This window comes from Salmo salar, chromosome 01 (assembly GCF_965601325.2).
Source record: "Salmo salar chromosome 01, fSalSal1, whole genome shotgun sequence".
Classification (NCBI taxonomy): Eukaryota; Metazoa; Chordata; class Actinopteri; order Salmoniformes; family Salmonidae; genus Salmo; species Salmo salar.
Window position 1 is genome coordinate 113,738,267 of NC_138291.1, and position 24,234 is coordinate 113,762,500.

At 40.6% G+C, this 24,234-nt stretch overlaps 1 protein-coding gene across 1 annotated transcript in view; it reads right to left on the reverse strand.

The window, feature by feature from the left end:
- The window catches only part of LOC106594748 (transcription elongation regulator 1-like protein), a 361,745-nt gene that overhangs the window by 270,622 nt on the left and 66,889 nt on the right, over nt 1-24,234 (reverse strand). Inside the window, exon 5 of the mRNA XM_082973099.1 lies at nt 23,918-24,118. Within this exon, the coding sequence (XP_082829225.1) occupies nt 23,918-24,118 (201 nt within the window). The remainder of the gene's footprint in view (nt 1-23,917; nt 24,119-24,234) is intronic.

Here is a 24,234-nt window from a genome sequence, read left to right on the forward strand (position 1 = left end):
TCATCACACACTCTGACAGGCTAGTGGTCTGATTAAAACAGTCTTCATCACACACTCTGACAGGCTAGTGGTCTGATTAAAACAGTCTTCATCACACACTCTGACAGGCTAGTGGTGTGATTAAAACAGTCTTCATCACACACTCTGACAGGCTAGTGGTGTGATTAAAACAGTCTTCATCACACACTTTGACAGGCTAGTGGTCTGACTAAAACAGTCTTCATCACACACTCTAACAGGCTAGTGGTCTGAGTAAAACAGTCTTCATCACACACTGACAGGCTAGTGGTCTGAGTAAAACAGTCTTCATACACACTCTGACAGGCTAGTGGTCTGATTAAAACAGTCTTCATCACACACTCTGACAGGCAAGTGGTCTGATTTAAACAGTCTTCATCACACACACACTGACAGGCTAGCGGTCTGATTAAAACAGTCTTCATCACACACTCTGACAGGCTAGCGGTCTGACTAAAACAGTATTCATCACACACACTGACAGGCTAGTGGTCTGAGTAAAACAGTCTTCATACACACTCTGACAGGCTAGTGGTCTGATTAAAACAGTCTTCATCACACACTCTGACAGGCTAGTATTCTGACTAAAACAGTCTTCATCACACACTCTGACAGGCTAGTGGTCTGACTAAAGCAGTCTTCATACACACTCTGACAGGCTAGTGGTCTGATTAAAACAGTCTTCATCACACACTCTGACAGGCTAGTCGTCTGACTAAAACAGTCTTCATCACACACTCTGACTGGCTAGTGGTCTGACTAAAACAGTCTTCATCAGACACTGACAGGCTAGTGGTCTGAGTAAAACAGTCTTCATACACACTCTGACAGGCAAGTGGTCTGATTTAAACAGTCTTCATACACACTCTGACAGGCTAGTATTCTGACTAAAACAGTCTTCATCACACACTCTGACAGGCAAGTGGTCTGACTAAAGCAGTCTTCATCACAAACACTGACAGGCTAGTGGTCTGACTAAAACAGTCTTCATACACACTCTGACAGGCTAGTGGTCTGATTAAAACAGTCTTCATCACACACACTGACAGGCTAGTCGTCTGAGTAAAACAGTCTTCATACACACTCTGACAGGCTAGTCGTCTGACTAAAACAGTCTTCATCACACACTCTGACAGGCTAGTGGTCTGAATAAACCCGTCTTCATACACACTCTTGACAGGCTAGTGGTCTGATTAAAACAGTCTTCATCACACACTTTGACAGGCTAGTGGTCTGATTAAAACAGTCTTCATCACACACTCTGACAGGCTAGCGGTCTGACTAAAACAGTATTCATCACACACTGACAGGCTAGTGGTCTGAGTAAAACAGTCTTCATCACACACCCTGACAGGCTAGTGGTCTGATTAAAACAGTCTTCATCACACACTCTGACAGGCTAGTGGTCTGATTAAAACAGTCTTCATCACACACTCTGACAGGCTAGTGGTCTGATTAAAACAGTCTTCATCACACACTCTGACAGGCTAGTGGTGTGATTAAAACAGTCTTCATCACACACTCTGACAGGCTAGTGGTGTGATTAAAACAGTCTTCATCACACACTTTGACAGGCTAGTGGTCTGACTAAAACAGTCTTCATCACACACTCTAACAGGCTAGTGGTCTGAGTAAAACAGTCTTCATCACACACTGACAGGCTAGTGGTCTGAGTAAAACAGTCTTCATACACACTCTGACAGGCTAGTGGTCTGATTAAAACAGTCTTCATCACACACTCTGACAGGCAAGTGGTCTGATTTAAACAGTCTTCATCACACACACACTGACAGGCTAGCGGTCTGATTAAAACAGTCTTCATCACACACTCTGACAGGCTAGCGGTCTGACTAAAACAGTATTCATCACACACACTGACAGGCTAGTGGTCTGAGTAAAACAGTCTTCATACACACTCTGACAGGCTAGTGGTCTGATTAAAACAGTCTTCATCACACACTCTGACAGGCTAGTGGTCTGACTAAAACAGTCTTCATCACACACTCTAACAGGCTAGTGGTCTGACTAAAACAGTCTTCATCACACACTGACAGGCTAGTGGTCTGATTAAAACAGTCTTCATCACACACTCTGACAGGCTAGTGGTCTGATTTAAACAGTCTTCATCACACACTCTGACAGGCTAGCGGTCTGACTAAAACAGTATTCATCACACACTGACAGGCTAGTGGTCTGAGTAAAACAGTCTTCATACACACTCTGACAGGCTAGTGGTCTGATTAAAACAGTCTTCATCACACACCCTGACAGGCTAGTGGTGTGATTAAAACAGTCTTCATCACACACTCTGACAGGCTAGTGGTCTGATTAAAACAGTCTTCATCACACACTCTGACAGGCTAGTGGTCTGACTAAAGCAGTCTTCATCACACACACTGACAGGCTAGTGGTGTGACTAAAACAGTCTTCATACACACTCTGACAGGCTAGTGGTCTGATTAAAACAGTCTTCATCACACACTCTGACAGGCTAGTGGTGTGATTAAAACAGTCTTCATCACACACTCTGACAGGCTAGTGGTGTGATTAAAACAGTCTTCATCACACAATCTGACAGGCTAGTGGTCTGACTAAAACAGTCTTCATCATACACACTGACAGGCAAGTGGTCTGATTAAAACAGTCTTCATCACACTCTGACAGGCTAGTTGTCTGACTAAAACAGTCTTCATCACACACTCTGACAGGCTAGTGGTCTGATTAAAACAGTCTTCATCACACACTCTGACAGGCTAGTGGTCTGACTCAAACAGTCTTCATCACACTCTGACAGGCTAGTGGTCTGACTAAAACAGTCTTCATCACACACTCTGACAGGCTAGTGGTCTGATTAAAACAGTCTTCATCACACACTGTGACAGACTAGTGGTCTGACTAAAACAGTCTTCATCACACACTCTGACAGGCAAGTGGTCTGACTAAAACAGTCTTCATCACACTCTGACAGGCTAGTGGTCTGACTAAAACAGTCTTCATCACACACTCTGACAGGCTAGTGGTCTGACTAAAACCATCTTCATACACACTCTTGACAGGCTAGTGGTCTGACTAAAACAGTCTTCATCACACACTGTGACAGACTAGTGGTCTGATTAAAACAGTCTTCATCACACACTGACAGGCTAGTGGTCTGACTAAAACAGTCTTCATCACACACTGACAGGCTAGTGGTCTGACTAAAACAGTCTTCATCACACACTCTGACAGGCTAGTGGTCTGATTAAAACAGTCTTCATCACACACTGTGACAGACTAGTGGTCTGACTAAAACAGTCTTCATCACACACTCTGACAGGCAAGTGGTCTGACTAAAACAGTCTTCATCACACTCTGACAGGCTAGTGGTCTGACTAAAACAGTCTTCATCACACACTCTGACAGGCTAGTGGTCTGACTAAAACCATCTTCATACACACTCTTGACAGGCTAGTGGTCTGACTAAAACAGTCTTCATCACACACTGTGACAGACTAGTGGTCTGATTAAAACAGTCTTCATCACACACTGACAGGCTAGTGGTCTGACTAAAACAGTCTTCATCACACACTGACAGGCTAGTGGTCTGAGTAAAACAGTCTTCATACACACTCTGACAGGCTAGTGGTCTGAGTAAAACAGTCTTCATCACACTGACAGGCTAGTGGTCTGACTAAAACAGTCTTCATACACACTCTGACAGGCAAGTGGTCTGACTAAAACAGTCTTCATCACACTCTGACAGGCTAGTGGTCTGACTAAAACAGTCTTCATCACACACTCTGACAGGCTAGTGGTCTGACTAAAACCATCTTCATACACACTCTTGACAGGCTAGTGGTCTGACTAAAACAGTCTTCATCACACTCTGACAGGCTAGTGGTCTGACTAAAACAGTCTTCATCACACACTGTGACAGGCAAGTGGTCTGACTAAAACAGTCTTCATCACACTCTGACAGGCTAGTGGTCTGACTAAAACAGTCTTCATCACACACTCTGACAGGCTAGTGGTCTGACTAAAACAGTCTTCATCACACACTGACAGGCTAGTGGTCTGAGTAAAACAGTCTTCATACACACTCTGACAGGCTAGTGGTCTGAGTAAAACAGTCTTCATCACACTGACAGGCTAGTGGTCTGACTAAAACCGTCTTCATACACACTCTTGACAGGCTAGTGGTCTGACTAAAACAGTCTTCATCACACACTCTGACAGGCTAGTGGTCTGACTAAAACAGTCTTCATCACACACTCTAACAGGCTAGTGGTCTGACTAAAACAGTCTTCATCACACACTGACAGGCTAGTGGTCTGATTTAAACAGTCTTCATACACACTCTGAGAGGCTAGTGGTCTGATTAAAACAGTCTTCATCACACACTCTGACAGGCTAGTGGTCTGACTAAAACAGTCTTCATCACACACTCTGACAGGCTAGTGGTCTGACTAAAACAGTCTTCATCACACACTCTGACAGGCTAGCGGTCTGACTAAAACAGTCTTCATCACACACTGACAGGCTAGTGGTCTGAGTAAAACAGTCATCATACACACTCTGACTGGCTAGTGGTCTGACTAAAACAGTCTTCATTACACACTGACAGGCTAGTGGTCTGAGTAAAACAGTCTTCATACACACTCTGACAGGCTAGTGGTCTGAGTAAAACAGTCTTCATCACACTGACAGGCTAGTGGTCTGACTAAAACAGTCTTCATCACACACTCTGACAGGCTAGTGGTCTGACTAAAACAGTCTTCATCACACACTGACAGGCTAGTGGTCTGATTAAAACAGTCTTCATCACACACTCTGACAGGCTAGTGGTCTGACTAAAACAGTCTTCATCACACACTCTGACAGGCTAGTGGTCTGACTAAAACAGTCTTCATCACACACTGACAGGCTAGTGGTCTGAGTAAAACAGTCTTCATACACACTCTGACAGGCTAGTATTCTGACTAAAACAGTCTTCATCACACACACTGACAGGCTAGTGGTCTGAGTAAAACAGTCTTCATACACACTCTGACAGGCTAGTCGTCTGACTAAAACAGTCTTCATCACACACTCTGACAGGCAAGTGGTCTGAATAAAGCAGTCTTCATCACAAACACTGACAGGCTAGTGGTCTGACTAAAACAGTCTTCATACACACTCTGACAGGCTAGTGGTCTGATTAAAACAGTCTTCATCACACACTCTGACAGGCTAGTGGTCTGATTAAAACAGTCTTCATCACACACTCTGACAGGCTAGTGGTCTGACAAACAGTCTTCATCACACACTGTGACAGACTAGTGGTCTGACTAAAACAGTCTTCATCACACACTGACAGGCTAGTGGTCTGACTAAAACAGTCTTCATCACACACTCTGACAGGCTAGTGGTCTGATTAAAACAGTCTTCATCACACACTCTGACAGGCTAGTGGTCTGACTAAAACAGTCTTCATCACACACTGACAGGCTAGTGGTCTGACTAAAACAGTCTTCATACAAGCTCTGACAGGCTAGTGGTCTGACTAAAACAGTCTTCATCACACACTCTGACAGGCTAGTGGTCTGACTAAAACAGTCTTCATCACACACTCTGACAGGCTAGTGGTCTGAGTAAAACAGTCTTCATACACACTCTGACAGGCTAGTGGTCTGACTAAAACAGTCTTCATCACACACACTGACAGGCTAGTGGTGTGATTAAAACAGTCTTCATCACACACTCTGACAGGCTAGTGGTCTGATTAAAACAGTCTTCATCACACACTCTGACAGGCTAGTGGTGTGATTAAAACAGTCTTCATCACACACTCTGACAGGCTAGTGGTGTGATTAAAACAGTCTTCATCACACAATCTGACAGGCTAGTGGTCTGACTAAAACAGTCTTCATCATCACACTCTGACAGGCTAGTTGTCTGACTAAAACAGTCTTCATACACACTCTGACAGGCTAGTGGTCTGAGTAAAACAGTCTTCATCACACTCTGACAGGCTAGTTGTCTGACTAAAACAGTCTTCATACACACTCTGACAGGCTAGTGGTCTGATTAAAACAGTCTTCATCACACACTGTGACAGACTAGTGGTCTGACTAAAACAGTCTTCATCACACACTCTGACAGGCTAGTGGTCTGATTAAAACAGTCTTCATCACACACTTTGACAGGCTAGTGGTCTGATTAAAACAGTCTTCATCACACTCTGACAGGCTAGTGGTCTGACTAAAACAGTCTTCATCACACACTCTGACAGGCTAGTGGTCTGACTAAAACAGTCTTCATACACACTCTGACAGGCTAGTGGTCTGACTAAAACAGTCTTCATCACACACTCTGACAGGCTAGTGGTCTGACTAAAACAGTCTTCATCACACACTCTGACAGGCTAGTGGTCTGACTAAAACAGTCTTCATCACACAATCTGACAGGCTAGTGGTCTGACTAAAACAGTCTTCATCATCACACTCTGACAGGCTAGTTGTCTGACTAAAACAGTCTTCATACACACTCTGACAGGCTAGTGGTCTGAGTAAAACAGTCTTCATCACACTCTGACAGGCTAGTTGTCTGACTAAAACAGTCTTCATACACACTCTGACAGGCTAGTGGTCTGACTAAAACAGTCTTCATCACACACTCTGACAGGCTAGTGGTCTGACTAAAACAGTCTTCATACACACTCTGACAGGCTAGTGGTCTGACTAAAACAGTCTTCATCACACACTCTGACAGGCTAGTGGTCTGATTAAAACAGTCTTCATCACACACTTTGACAGGCTAGTGGTCTGATTAAAACAGTCTTCATCACACTCTGACAGGCTAGTGGTCTGACTAAAACAGTCTTCATCACACACTCTGACAGGCTAGTGGTCTGACTAAAACAGTTTTCATACACACTCTGACAGGCTAGTGGTCTGACTAAAACAGTCTTCATCACACACTCTGACAGGCTAGTGGTCTGACTAAAACAGTCTTCATCACACACTCTGACAGGCTAGTGGTCTGACTAAAACAGTCTTCATCACACAATCTGACAGGCTAGTGGTCTGACTAAAACAGTCTTCATCATCACACTCTGACAGGCTAGTTGTCTGACTAAAACAGTCTTCATACACACTCTGACAGGCTAGTGGTCTGAGTAAAACAGTCTTCATCACACTCTGACAGGCTAGTTGCCTGACTAAAACAGTCTTCATACACACTCTGACAGGCTAGTGGTCTGACTAAAACAGTCTTCATCACACACTCTGACAGGCTAGTGGTCTGACTAAAACAGTCTTCATACACACTCTGACAGGCTAGTGGTCTGACTAAAACAGTCTTCATCACACACTCTGACAGGCTAGTGGTCTGACTAAAACAGTCTTCATCACACACTCTGACAGGCTAGTGGTCTGAGTAAAACAGTCTTCATACACACTCTGACAGGCTAGTGGTCTGATTAAAACAGTCTTCATACACACTCTGACAGGCTAGTGGTCTGACTAAAACAGTCTTCATCACACACACTGACAGGCTAGTGGTGTGATTAAAACAGTCTTCATCACACACTCTGACAGGCTAGTGGTCTGATTAAAACAGTCTTCATCACACACTCTGACAGGCTAGTGGTGTGATTAAAACAGTCTTCATCACACACTCTGACAGGCTAGTGGTCTGAGTAAAAAAGTCTTCATCACACACTCTGACAGGCTAGTGGTCTGACTAAAACAGTCTTCATCACACACTGACAGGCTAGTGGTCTGAGTAAAACAGTCTTCATACACACTGACAGGCTAGTGGTCTGATTTAAACAGTCTTCATACACACTCTGACAGGCTAGTGGTCTGACTAAAACAGTCTTCATCACACACACTGACAGGCTAGTGGTCTGATTAAAACAGTCTTCATACACACTCTGACAGGCTAGTGGTCTGAGTAAAACAGTCTTCATCACACTCTGACAGGCTAGTGGTCTGACTAAAACAGTCTTCATCATACACTCTGACAGGCTAGTGGTCTGAGAAAAACAGTCTTCATCACACTCTGACAGGCTAGTTGTCTGACTAAAACAGTCTTCATACACACTCTGACAGGCTAGTGGTCTGATTAAAACAGTCTTCATCACACACTGTGACAGACTAGTGGTCTGACTAAAACAGTCTTCATCACACACTCTGACAGGCTAGTGGTCTGACTAAAACAGTCTTCATACACACTCTGACAGGCTAGTGGTCTGACTAAAACAGTCTTCATCACACACTCTGACAGGCTAGTGGTCTGACTAAAACAGTCTTCATCACACACTCTGACAGGCTAGTGGTCTGACTAAAACAGTCTTCATACACACTCTGACAGGCTAGTGGTCTGAGTAAAACAGTCTTCATACACACTCTGACAGGCTAGTGGTCTGACTAAAACAGTCTTCATCACACACTCTGACAGGCTAGTGGTCTGAGTAAAACAGTCTTCACACTCTGACAGGCTAGTGGTCTGACTAAAACAGTCTTCATCACACACTCTGACAGGCTAGTGGTCTGACTAAAACCGTCTTCATACACACTCTTGACAGGCTAGTGGTCTGACTAAAACAGTCTTCATCACACACTCTGACAGGCTAGTGGTCTGACTAAAACAGTCTTCATCACACACTCTGACAGGCTAGTGGTCTGACTAAAACAGTCTTCATCACACACTGACAGGCTAGTGGTCTGAGTAAAACAGTCTTCATACACACTCTGACAGGCTAGTGGTCTGACTAAAACAGTCTTCATCACACACTCTGACAGGCTAGTGGTCTGACTAAAACCGTCTTCATACACACTCTTGACAGGCTAGTGGTCTGACTAAAACAGTCTTCATCACACACTCTGACAGGCTAGTGGTCTGACTAAAACAGTCTTCATCACACACTCTGACAGGCTAGTGGTCTGACTAAAACAGTCTTCATCACACACTGACAGGCTAGTGGTCTGAGTAAAACAGTCTTCATACACACTCTGACAGGCTAGTGGTCTGACTAAAACAGTCTTCATCACACACTCTGACAGGCTAGTGGTCTGATTAAAACAGTCTTCCTCTCCTTTCTCCTTGACTTTTCTTTCCCAAACCTCTCTAACCCATATGCCCCTGGCCATCCACCTGCATGATGGAGAAAAATACTCTACTTATCCATCAATATGCATGGAGAGAGAGAGAGAGAGAGAGAGAGAGAGAGAGAGAGAGAGAGAGAGAGAGAGAGAGAGAGAGAGAGAGAGAGAGAGAGAGAGAGAGAGATTTATAGTTGTGAAGTCTGGGGTCCACTCACCAACCAAGAATTCACAAAATCGGACAAACACCAAATTGAGACTCTGCATTATCAAAATTCAGAAAAGAGCTGTTAAATTCTACAACCACGTAAAAGGAAGCGATTCCCAAACCTTCCATAACAAAGTCATCACCTACAGAGAGATGAACTTGGAGAAGAGTCCCCTGAGCAAGCTGGTCCAGGGGCTCTGTTCACAAACACAAACACACCCCACAGAGTCATCACCTACAGAGAGATCAACCTGGAGAATAGTCCTCTAACCAAGCTGGTCCTGGGGCTCTGTTCACAAACACAAATAGACCCCACAAAGCCCCAGGACAGCAACACAATTAGACCCAACCAAATCTTGAGAAAACAGAAAGATAATTACTTGACACATTGGAAAAAATTAACAAAAAAACTGAGCAAACTCAGAGAAAAAAAAAGGAGTTGAGGGGGACTATTCCTTCGGCACAAAACTTTCTTACTCACTCACTCACTCACTCACTCACTCACTCACTCACTCACTCACTCACTCACTCACTCACTCACTCATGGGCATTGGTCAAGAGGTAAAGCTAGTCCTTGTTTACAATGATCAGAAGTGCAATTCTCACAGTGAGGTTCAAACACATCATTGGACAGGTTTCACAACAACAAAAAACATATTAAATAATTTATCGAACAAACAAAACAATCACGGCAGCAGGATGTGAAATACAGATGTCATTAACTTGAGATTTTCAGATAGAATGCTATTTGGCCATAAACGGAGAGTACACAGTGGCAGAATACCTGACCACTGTGACTGACCCAAACTTAAGGAAAGCTTTGACTATGTACAGACTCAGTGAGCATAGCCTTGCTATTGAGAAACACTGCCGTAGTCAGACCTTTAAAAAAAAAAATGTTTTACCTTTATTTAACTAGGCAAGTCAGTTAAGAACAAATTCATATTTACAATAACGGCCTAACAAAAGGCCTCCTGCTTGTACGAGGCTTGGATTAAAAAATAACATTTAAAAATATAGGACAAAACACACATCACGACAAGAGAGACAACACTACATAAAGAGAGACATAAGACAACAACATAGCAAGTTAGCAACACAACATGACAACAACATGGTAGCAACACAACATGGTAGCAGTACAAAACATGGCACAAACATTATTGCGCACAGACAACAGCACAAGGATCAAGAAGGTAGAGACAACAATACATCACACAAAGCAGCCACAATTGTCAGTAAGTGTCCATGATTGAGTCTTTGAATGAAGAGATGGAGATAAAACTGTCCAGTTTGAGTGTTTGTTTGCAGCTCGTTCTAGTCACTAGCTGCAGCAAACTGAAAAGAGGAGCGACCCAGGGATGTGTGCGCTTTGGGGACCTTTAACAGAATGTGGCTGGCAGAACGGGTGTTCTATGTGGAGGATGAGGGCTGCAGTAAATATCTCAGATGGGGGGAGTGAGGCCTAAGAGGGTTTTATAAATACGGGTATACAGAGATGACCACCGATCTACCGACCTGCCGATCTATAAACGATGTCGCCGTAATCTCGCATGGGTAGGATGGTCATCTGAATCAGGGTTAGTTTGGCAGCTGGGGTGAGAGAGGAGCGATTACATAGAGGAAACCAAATCTATATTTAACTTTAGCCTGCAGCTTTGATGTGTGCTGAGAGAAGGACAGTGTACCGTCTAGCCATACTCCCAAGTACTTGTATGAGGTGACTACCTCAAGCTCTAAACCCTCAGAGGTAGTAATCACACTTGTGGGGAGAGGGGTATTCTTCTTACCAAACCACTTGACCTTTGTTTTAGAGGTGTTCAGAACAAGGTTAAGGGTAGAGAAAGCTTGTTGGACACTAAGAAAGCTTTGTTGGAGAGTGTTTAACACAAAATCCAGGGAGGGGCCAGATGAGTATAAGACTGGGAGAGCTTCCTACTGCCTGAGCTATGTTGTTGATGCAAATTGAGAAGAGTGTGGGGCCTAGCATCGAGCCTTGGTGTACTCCCTTGGTGACAGGCAGTGGCTGAGACAGTAGATGTTTTGATGTTATAAACTGCACTCTTTAAGAGAGGTAGTTAGCAAACCAGGCCAAAGACCCCTCAGAGACACCTATACTCCTTTACCGGCCCAAAATAATGGAATGGTCTACCGTATCAAAAGTCAATAAAAATAGCAGCACAACATTGCATAGAATCAAGGGCAATGGTGAGATCATTGAGGACCTTTAAGGTTGCAGTGACACATCCTTAACCTGAGCGGAAACCAGATTACATACCAGAGAGAATACTATTGACATCAAGAAAGCCAGTCAGTTGATTATTGACAAGTTTTTCCAAAACTTTTGATAAACAGGGCAAAATAGAAATAGGCCTACAAACGTTAGGATCAGCTTGAACTCCCCCTTTAAATAAAGGACATGCCGTGGCTGCCTTCCAAGCAATGGGAACCTCCCCAGAAAGGAGAGACAGGTTTAAAAGGTCAGAGATAGGCTTGGCGATGATAGTGTCAGCAACCTTAAAGAAGAAAGGGTCTAAACCATCTGACCCAGATTATTTTGGGGGGGTAAAGTTTAAGGAGCTCCTTTAGCACCTCGGAGAAACTTTGTAGCGGGGAAAAAGAGGGAGAAGCATCGGGCTAGTCGCATTAGAAGGGGTGGGAAATTAGGAAATGTTGGATGGACATGGAGTCATGGCTGAGTCAAATAGGAATCCGGACTTAATGAAGTGGTGATTAAATAGCTCAGCCATGTGCTCCTTGTCAGTAACAACCACATCATCAACATTAAGGGACATGGGCAGCTGTGAGGAGGGTTTATTCTCCAGGTCTTTAACCATTTTCTAGAACTTCTTGGGGTTAGACCCACAGAGAGAGAACTGCTCCTTAAAGTAACTAACTTTGGCATTCCGGATAGCCTGAGTGCACTTATATTTTTCATTTGCCTGAACGAGAGCCAGTCAGCCTGATTATGCGTGTGCCGAGCCTTTCGCCAAATGCAATTCTTGAGGTGGAGTAACTCTGCAGGATCACGGTCAAACCAGGGGCTGAACCTGTTTCTAACTCAAATTTTCTTTATGGGGGTGTGTTTGTTAACAACACCAGTGAAATATCAAATAAGAAGGTCAAGCATCTTCAACAGCATGGGGCAGGTAGGGTACAGGCCGGTGCTGATGGAGGACAATAGTACCCAGCAACAGTCAGTTTAATGCTTAAAACCAGCAAATCAAATTTGGTAGAGACAACCGAGCACTGAAGGTGATCCTTGGTAAAGATTGCCACTCCCCCACCTTAGGAAGATCTGTCTAGCCGAAAAAGCTTACAACCAGAAAGGCTAACATCAGTATTCAAAACACTCTTACTTAACCACGTCTCAGTAATGACCAACACATCTGGATTGGAGCTGTGAACCCACACACCCACACTCAATTGATCCATTTTAGGTAATAAGCTTCTAGTGTTAACGTGTAGAAAACCCAGGCTTTTTACGAGAGCAGAAATCAGTGAAGCAGATATCAGAGCACAAGTCAGAATTGGGGCTAGCAACAGTAGATGAGCCAGGGAGTACATGCACATTTCCAGATATCATCAACAGTAATACAATCAAGGCACGGCAGAGGACAGGGAGAGCTCTGCAGTGTTGATTTATGACATCTGAATGTGCATTAGAACTGGCTCTCAAGAGAAGACAGGCTATGTGCACACTGCCCACAAAATGAGGTGGAAATTGAGCTGCACTTCCTAACCTCCTGCCAAATGTATGACCATATTAGAGACACATATTTCCCTCAGATTACACAGACCCACAAAGAATTAAAAAACAAACCCAATTTTGATAAACTCCCATATCTAGTGGGTGAAATACCACAGTGTGCCATCACAGCAACAAGATTTGTGACCTGTTGCCACAAGGAAAGGGCAATCAGTGAAGAACAAACACCATTGTAAATACAACCTATATTTAGTTTATTTATTTAATGTTAAATGTCTTTATTCTTTTGGAACCTTTGTCAGTGTAATGTTTACTGTACTTTTTCTTTACCTATTTCACTAGCTTTGACATTGTAAACATATGTTTCCCATGTCAATAAAGCCCTTAAATTGAAATCGAATTAATGTAAGAGAGAGAGAGATTGATAGAGAGAGAGAACAGAGAACAGAGAGAGAGAACAGGAAACAGAGACAGAGAACAGAGACAGAGAACAGAGAACAGAGAGAGAGAACAGAGAATAGAGAACAGAGAACAGATAACAGAGAGAGAGAACAGAGAACAGACAGAGAACAGAGAACAGAGAGAGAGAACAGATAACAGAGAGAGAGAACAGAGAACAGAGAGAGAGAACAGATAACAGATAGAGAGAGAACAGAGAACAGAGAGAGAACAGATAACAGATAACAGAGACAGAGAACAGATAGAGAGAGAACAGAGAACAGAGAGAGAGAACAGACAACAGATAACAGAGACAGAGAACAGAGAGAGAGAGAACAGAGAACAGAGAGAGAGAACAGATAACAGATAACAGAGAGAACAGATAACAGAGAGAGAACAGATAACAGAGAACAGAGAGAGAGAACAGAGAACAGAGAGAGAGAACAGATAACAGATAACAGAGACAGAGAACAGAGAGAGAACAGAGAACAGAGAGAGAGAACAGATAACAGAGACAGAGAACAGAGAGGGAGAACAGAGACAGAGAACAGAGAGAGAGAACACAGAGAGAGAACAGAGAGAGAGAACAGATAACAGATAACAGAGACAGAGAACAGAGAGAGAACAGAGAACAGAGAGAGAGAACAGATAACAGAGACAGAGAACAGAGAGGGAGAACAGAGACAGAGAACAGAGAGAGAGAACACAGAGAGAGAACAGAGAGAGAGAACAGAGAACAGAGAGAGAGAACAGAGACAGAGAACAGAGACAGAGAACAGAGACAGAGAACAGAGAACAGAGAGAACAGAGAGAACAGAGACAGAGAACAGAGACAGAGAACAGAGACAGAGAACAGAGAACAGATACAGAGAACAGATACAGAGAACAGAAACAGAGGTAGACATGGTCTGGTTCCTCCAGTAAATGACCTACAGTCCCAGACTCATTTTCTGAATCCAATAATGACGTGTTGACCCTTGATTTAAACATGTCCAGAAATTCCCTCTGCTCATCCTTTACAATGAGGAGGTACAGGGAGAGAACTAAGGAAGAGGAGGGGTAGTAACAGTAATCAGTAACCCAACTGTCCAGGTAGAAACACAATAATATCATTATACAGTAACCAGTAACCCAACTGTCCAGGTAGAAACACAATAATATCATTATACAGTAACCAGTAACCCAACTGTCCAGGTAGTAACACAATAATATCATTATACAGTAACCCAACTGTCCAGGTAGAAACACAATAATATCATTATACAGTAACCCAACTGTCCAGGTAGAAACACAATAAGATCATTATACAGTAACCCAACTGTCCAGGTAGAAACACAATAAGATCATTATACAGTAACCCAACTGTCCAGGTAGAAACACAATAACATCATTATACAGTAACCAGTAACCCAACTGTCCAGGTAGAAACACAATAACATCATTATACAGTAACCCAACTGTCCAGGTAGAAACACAATAACATCATTATACAGTAACCAGTAACCCAACTGTCCAGGTAGTAACACAAAAACATCATTATACAGTAACCAGTAACCCAACTGTCCAGGTAGAAACACAATAACATCATTATACGGTAACCCAACTGTCCAGGTAGAAACACAATAAGATCATTATACAGTAACCCAACTGTCCAGGTAGAAACACAATAAGATCATTATACAGTAACCAGTAACCCAACTGTCCAGATAGAAACACAATAATATAATTATACAGTAACCCAACTGTCCAGGTAGTAACACAATAATATCATTATACAGTAACCCAACTGTCCAGGTAGAAACACAATAAGATCATTATACATTAACCAGTAACCCAACTGTCCAGGTAGAAACACAATAATATCATTATACAGTAACCAGTAACCCAACTGTCCAGGTAGAAACACAATAATATCATTATACAGTAACCCAACTGTCCAGGTAGTAACACAATAATATCATTATACAGTAACCAGTAACCCAACTGTCCAGGTAGAAACACAATAATATCATTATACAGTAACCCAACTGTCCAGGTAGAAACACAATAACATCATTATACAGTAACCCAAAATTCCAGGTAGAAACACAATAATATCATTATACAGTAACCAGTAACCCAACTGTCCAGGTAGTAACACAATAAGATCATTATACAGTAACCCAACTGTCCAGGTAGAAACACAATAAGATCATTATACAGTAACCAGTAACCCAACTGTCCAGGTAGAAACACAATAACATCATTACACAGTAACCCAACTGTCCAGGTAGAAACACAATAATATCATTATACAGTAACCTAACTGTCCAGGTAGTAACACAATAATATCATTATACAGTAACCCAACGGTCCAGGTAGTAACACAATAACATCATTATACAGTAACCCAACTGTCCAGGTAGAAACACAATAACATCATTATACAGTAACCCAACTGTCCAGGTAGAAACACAATAATATCATTATACAGTAACCCAACTGTCCAGGTAGAAACACAATAACATCATTATACAGTAACCAGTAACCCAACTGTCCAGGTAGAAACACAACAATATCATTATACAGTAACCCAACTGTCCAGGAAGAAACACAATAATATCATTATACAGTAACCAGTAACCCAACTGTCCAGGTAGTAACACAATAATATCATTATACAGTAACCAGTAACCCAACTGTCCAGGTAGAAACACAATAATATCATTATACAGTAACCCAACTGTCCAGGTAGTAACACAATGATATCATTATACAGTAACCAGTAACCCAACTGTCCAAGTAGTAACACAATAATATCATTATACAGTAACCAGTAACCCAACTGTCCAGGTAGAAACACAATAAGATCATTATACAGTAACCCAAATGTCCAGGTAGAAACACAATAAGATCATTATACATTAACCCAACTGTCCAGGTAGTAACACAATGACATTATTATACAGTAACCAGTAACCCAACTGTCCAGGTAAAAACACAATAATATCATTATACAGTAACCAGTAACCCAACTGTCCAGATAGAAACACAATAATATAATTATACAGTAACCCAACTGTCCAGGTAGAAACACAATAACATCATTATACAGTAACCCAACTGTCCAGGTAGTAACACAATAATATCATTATACAGTAACCCAACGGTCCAGGTAGTAACACAATAACATCATTATACAGTAACCCAACTGTCCAGGTAGAAACACAATAACATCATTATACAGTAACCCAACTGTCCAGGTAGAAACACAATAATATCATTATACAGTAACCCAACTGTCCAGGTAGAAACACAATAACATCATTATACAGTAACCCAACTGTCCAGGTAGAAACACAACAATATCATTATACAGTAACCCAACTGTCCAGGAAGAAACACAATAATATCATTATACAGTAACCAGTAACCCAACTGTCCAGGTAGTAACACAATAATATCATTATACAGTAACCAGTAACCCAACTGTCCAGGTAGAAACACAATAATATCATTATACAGTAACCCAACTGTCCAGGTAGTAACACAATGATATCATTATACAGTAACCAGTAACCCAACTGTCCAAGTAGTAACACAATAATATCATTATACAGTAACCAGTAACCCAACTGTCCAGGTAGAAACACAATAAGATCATTATACAGTAACCCAAATGTCCAGGTAGAAACACAATAATATCATTATACAGTAACCCAACTGTCCAGGTAGAAACACAATAACATCATTATACAGTAACCCAACTGTCCAGGTAGAAACACAATAACATCATTATACAGTAACCCAACTGTCCAGGTAGAAACACAATAAGATCATTATACAGTAACCCAACTGTCCAGGTAGTAACACAATAACATTATTATACAGTAACCAGTAACCCAACTGTCCAGGTAAAAACACAATAATATCATTATACAGTAACCAGTAACCCAACTGTCCAGGTAGAAACACAATAATATCATTATACAGTAACCCAACTGTCCAGGTAGAAACACAATAACATCATTATACAGTAACCCAACTGTCCAGGTAGAAACACAATAATATCATTATACAGTAACCCAACTGTCCAGGTAGAAACACAATAACATCATTATACAGTAACCCAACTGTCCAGGTAGAAACACAATAACATCATTATACAGTAACCCAACAGGCCAGGTAGAAACACAATAATATCATTATACAGTAACCCAACTGTCCAGGTAGAAACACAATAATATCATTATACAGTAACCAGTAACCCAACTGTCCAGGTAGAAACACAATAAGATCATTATACAGTAACCCAACTGTCCAGGTAGAAACACAATAACATCATTATACAGTAACCAGTAACCCAACTGTCCAGGTAGAAACACAATAATATCATTATACAGTAACCAGTAACCCAACTGTCCAGGTAGAAACACAATAACATTATTATACAGTAACCAGTAACCCAACTGTCCAGGTAAAAACACAATAATATCATTATACAGTAACCAGTAACCCAACTGTCCAGGTAGAAACACAATAATATCATTATACAGTAACCCAACTGTCCAGGTAGAAACACAATAACATCATTATACAGTAACCCAACTGTCCAGGTAGAAACACAATAATATCATTATACAGTAACCCAACTGTCCAGGTAGAAACACAATAACATCATTATACAGTAACCCAACTGTCCAGGTAGAAACACAATAACATCATTATACAGTAACCCAACAGGCCAGGTAGAAACACAATAATATCATTATACAGTAACCCAACAGTCCAGGTAGAAACACAATAATATCATTATACAGTAACCAGTAACCCAACTGTCCAGGTAGAAACACAATAAGATAATTATACAGTAACCCAACTGTCCAGGTAGAAACACAATAACATCATTATACAGTAACCAGTAACCCAACTGTCCAGGTAGAAACACAATAATATCATTATACAGTAACCAGTAACCCAACTGTCCAGGTAGAAACACAATAATATCTTTTTACAGTAACCAGTAACCCAACTGTCCAGGTAGAAACACAATAACATCATTATACAGTAACCAGTAACCCAACTGTCCAGGTAGAAACACAATAAGATCATTATACAGTAACCCAACTGTCCAGGTAGAAACACAATAAGATCATTATACAGTAACCCAACTGTCCAGGTAGAAACACAATAACATCATTATACAGTAACCCAACTGTCCAGGTAGAAACACAATAACATCATTATACAGTAACCCAACTGTCCAGGTAGAAACACAACAATATCATTATACAGTAACCCAACTGTCCAGGTAGAAACACAATAATATCATTATACAGTAACCAGTAACCCAACTGTCCAGGTAGTAACACAATAATATCATTATACAGTAACCAGTAACCCAACTGTCCAGGTAGAAACACAATAATATCATTATACAGTAACCCAACTGTCCAGGTAGTAACACAATAATATCATTATACAGTAACCAGTAACCCAACTGTCCAGATAGAAACACAATAAGATCATTATACAGTAACCCAACTGTCCAGGTAGAAACACAATAAGATCATTATACAGTAACCCAACTGTCCAGGTAGAAACACAATAAGATCATTATACAGTAACCAGTAACCCAACTGTCCAGGTAGAAACACAATAAGATCATTATACAGTAATCAGTAACCCAACTGTCCAGGTAGAAACACAATAAGATCATTATACAGTAACCAGTAACCCAACTGTCCAGATAGAAACACAATAATATATTTATACAGTAACCCAATTATCCAGGTAGTAACACAATAAGATCATTATACAGTAACCCAACTGTCCAGGTAGAAACACAATAAGATCATTATACAGTAACCCAACTGTCCAGGTAGTAACACAATAACATTATTATACAGTAACCAGTAACCCAACTGTCCAGGTAAAAACACAATAATATCATTATACAGTAACCAGTAACCCAACAGTCCAGATAGAAATACAATAATATAATTATACAGTAACCGAACTGTCCAGGTAGTAACACAATAATATCATTATACAGTAACCAGTAACCCAACTGTCCAGGTAGAAACACAATAATATCATTATACAGTAACCCAACTGTCCAGGTAGAAACACAATAAGATCATTATACAGTAACCCAACTGTCCAGGTAGAAACACAATAAGATCATTATACAGTAACCCAACTGTCCAGGTAGTAACACAATAACATTATTATACAGTAACCAGTAACCCAACTGTCCAGGTAAAAACACAATAATATCATTATACAGTAACCAGTAACCCAACTGTCCAGATAGAAACACAATAATATCATTATACAGTAACCCAACTGTCCAGGTAGAAACACAATAACATCATTATACAGTAACCCAACTGTCCAGGTAGAAACACAATAATATCATTATACAGTAACCCAACTGTCCAGGTAGAAACACAATAATATCATTATACAGTAACCCAACTGTCCAGGTAGAAACACAATAACATCATTATACAGTAACCCAACTGTCCAGGTAGAAACACAATAATATCATTATACAGTAACCCAACAGTCCAGGTAGAAACACAATAATATCATTATACAGTAACAAGTAACCCAACTGTCCAGGTAGTAACACAATAATATCATTATACAGTAACAGTATCCCAACTGTCCAGGTAGTAACACAATAAGATCATTATACAGTAACCCAACTGTCCAGGTAGAAACACAATAACATCATTATACAGTAACCCAACTGTCCAGGTAGAAACACAATAACATCATTATACAGTAACCCAACTGTCCAGGTAGAAACACAATAACATCATTATACAGTAACCCAACTGTCCAGGTAGAAACACAACAATATCATTATACAGTAACCCAACTGTCCAGGTAGAAACACAATAATATCATTATACAGTAACCAGTAACCCAACTGTCCAGGTAGTAACACAATAATATCATTATACAGTAACCAGTAACCCAACTGTCCAGGTAGAAACACAATAATATCATTATACAGTAACCCAACTGTCCAGGTAGTAACACAATAATATCATTATACAGTAACCAGTAACCCAACTGTCCAGGTAGAAACACAATAAGATCATTATACAGTAACCCAACTGTCCAGGTAGAAACACAATAAGATCATTATACAGTAACCCAACTGTCCAGGTAGTAACACAATAACATTATTATACAGTAACCAGTAACCCAACTGTCCAGGTAAAAACACAATAATATCATTATACAGTAACCCAACTGTCCAGATAGAAACACAATAATATAATTATACAGTAACCCAACTGTCCAGGTAGAAACACAATAATATCATTATACAGTAACCCAACTGTCCAGGTAGAAACACAATAAGATCATTATACAGTAACCAGTAACCCAACTGTCCAGGTAGAAACACAATAAGATCATTATACAGTAACCCAACTGTCCAGGTAGAAACACAATAATATCATTATACAGTAACCCAACTGTCCAGGTAGAAACACAATAAGATCATTATACAGTAACCCAACTGTCCAGGTAGAAACACAATAAGATCATTATACAGTAACCCAACTGTCCAGGTAGTAACACAATAACATTATTATACAGTAACCAGTAACCCAACTGTCCAGGTAGAAACACAATAATATCATTATACAGTAACCCAACTGTCCAGGTAGTAACACAATAACATTATTATACAGTAACCAGTAACCCAACTGTCCAGGTAGAAACACAATAATATCATTATACAGTAACCAGTAACCCAACTGTCCAGATAGAAACACAATAATATAATTATACAGTAACCCAACTGTCCAGGTAGTAACACAATAATATCATTATACAGTAACCAGTAACCCAACTGTCCAGGTAGAAACACAATAACATCATTATACAGTAACCAGTAACCCAACTGTCCAGGTAGAAACACAATAATATCATTATACAGTAACCCAACTGTCCAGGTAGAAACACAATAATATCATTATACAGTAACCAGTAACCCAACTGTCCAGGTAGAAACACAATAATATCATTATACAGTAACCAGTAACCCAACTGTCCAGGTAGAAACACAATAACATCATTATACAGTAACCCAACTGTCCAGGTAGTAACACAATAAGATCATTATACAGTAACCAGTAACCCAACTGTCCAGGTAGAAACACAATAACATCATTATACAGTAACCCAACTGTCCAGGTAGAAACACAATAACATCATTATACAGTAACCCAACTGTCCAGGTAGAAACACAATAACATCATTATACAGTAACCCAACTGTCCAGGTAGAAACACAATAACATCATTATACAGTAACCCAACTGTCCAGGTAGAAACACAATAATATCATTATACAGTAACCAGTAACCCAACTGTCCAGGTAGAAACACAATAACATCATTATACAGTAACCCAACTGTCCAGGTAGAAACACAATAACATCATTATACAGTAACCCAACTGTCCAGGTAGTAACACAATAATATCATTATACAGTAACCAGTAACCCAACTGTCCAGGTAGAAACACAATAATATCATTATACAGTAACCAGTAACCCAACTGTCCAGGTAGTAACACAATAATATCATTATACAGTAACCAGTAACCCAACTGTCCAGGTAGAAACACAATAATATCATTATACAGTAACCCAACTGTCCAGGTAGTAACACAATAATATCATTATACAGTAACCAGTAACCCAACTGTCCAGGTAGTAACACAATAATATCATTATACAGTAACCAGTAACCCAACTGTCCAGGTAGAAACACAATAAGATCATTATACAGTAACCCAACTGTCCAGGTAGAAACACAATAAGATCATTATACAGTAACCCAACTGTCCAGGTAGTAACACAATAACATTATTATACAGTAACCAGTAACCCAACTGTCCAGGTAGAAACACAATAATATCATTATACAGTAACCAGTAACCCAACTGTCCAGGTAGAAACACAATAATATCATTATACAGTAACCCAACTGTCCAGGTAGAAACACAATAACATCATTATACATAACCAGTAACCCAACTGTCCAGGTAGAAACACAATAATATCATTTCAGTACCAGTAACCCAACTGTCCAGGTAGAAACACAATAACATCATTATACAGTAACCCAACTGTCCAGGTAGAAACACAATAACATCATTATACAGTAACCCAACTGTCCAGGTAGAAACACAATAATATCATTATACAGTAACCAGTAACCCAACTGTCCAGGTAGAAACACAATAATATCATTATACAGTAACCAGTAACCCAACTGTCCAGGTAGAAACACAATAACATCATTATACAGTAACCCAACTGTCCAGGTAGTAACACAATAAGATCATTATACAGTAACCAGTAACCCAACTGTCCAGGTAGAAACACAATAACATCATTATACAGTAACCAGTAACCCAACTGTCCAGGTAGAAACACAATAATATCATTATACAGTAACCCAACTGTCCAGGTAGAAACACAATAATATCATTATACAGTAACCAGTAACCCAACTGTCCAGGTAGAAACACAATAAGATCATTATACAGTAACCAGTAACCCAACTGTCCAGGTAGTAACACAATAACATCATTATACAGTAACCAGTAACCCAACTGTCCAGGTAGAAACACAATAACATCATTATACAGTAACCAGTAACCCAACTGTCCAGGTAGAAACACAATAAGATCATTATACAGTAACCAGTAACCCAACTGTCCAGGTAGAAACACAATAATATCATTATACAGTAACCCAACTGTCCAGGTAGAAACACAATAACATCATTATACAGTAACCCAACTGTCCAGGTAGAAACACAATAACATCATTATACAGTAACCCAACTGTCCAGGTAGAAACACAATAATATCATTTCAAGTTGAGGATGCTTCATATTTCAACCATGACCCTAATCCTGCTGGCAAAAATAAAACCTTTCTCGCGTGAACTACTATAAAATTCAATGTAGAAAGAAGCCTGTTGTAGTTCAAAGAAAGATTCTGTATTAAATACAATAATAACAAAGCTGTTTAATGTTACCGTTGGCATAATGCCACATATTTGCAATTACAATTCACCAATTAGGACATACAGCAACAGCCTTAGTGATAATGGTAATAATGAGGCCAAAAACCCTGTAGTTAGGTCAATAGACACAGACTTTAAACAACACAGACCTTAACACAACACAGACCTTAAACAACACAGACCTTAAACAACACAGACCTTAAACAACACAACCTAAAACACATCAACAGACTGCAGATACACATCCTGGATTGGCTAAGCAGAGGTTGTATCTGAAATAGCCCCCTATTCCCTATTTAGTGCACAACTTATAACATTGCACCCAGTTCCCTATTTACTGCATTACTTTAGACCAGAGCTCTATGGGCCGTGGTTAAAAGTATTACACTATACAATAGGGTGCATTTCAGCCAGGAATCACAGGAGGTTGTTTACCTGGGCCAGGTGGAGACAGGTGAAAGGGGATCTTGATAGGTGACAGTTGGAACAGGCGGAGGGGATGAATGAACGAGGGAGAGCAGGAGGAGGGCGAAGGCCCTGGGAGTCTGGAGGGGTCTGATTCCATGGCTGTCATGGCGGCAGCTGCCAGAGAGATCCTCTTGTTCCTGCCCACTCTCTTGATAGCCACAGGACAACCTGGAGAATGAGAGAGAGAGAGAGAGAGAGAGCGGAAGAAGGCGAGAGAGAGAGAGAGGAAGAAGGCGAGAGAGAGAGAGAGAGAGGAAGAAGGCGAGAGAGAGAGAGAGAGGAAG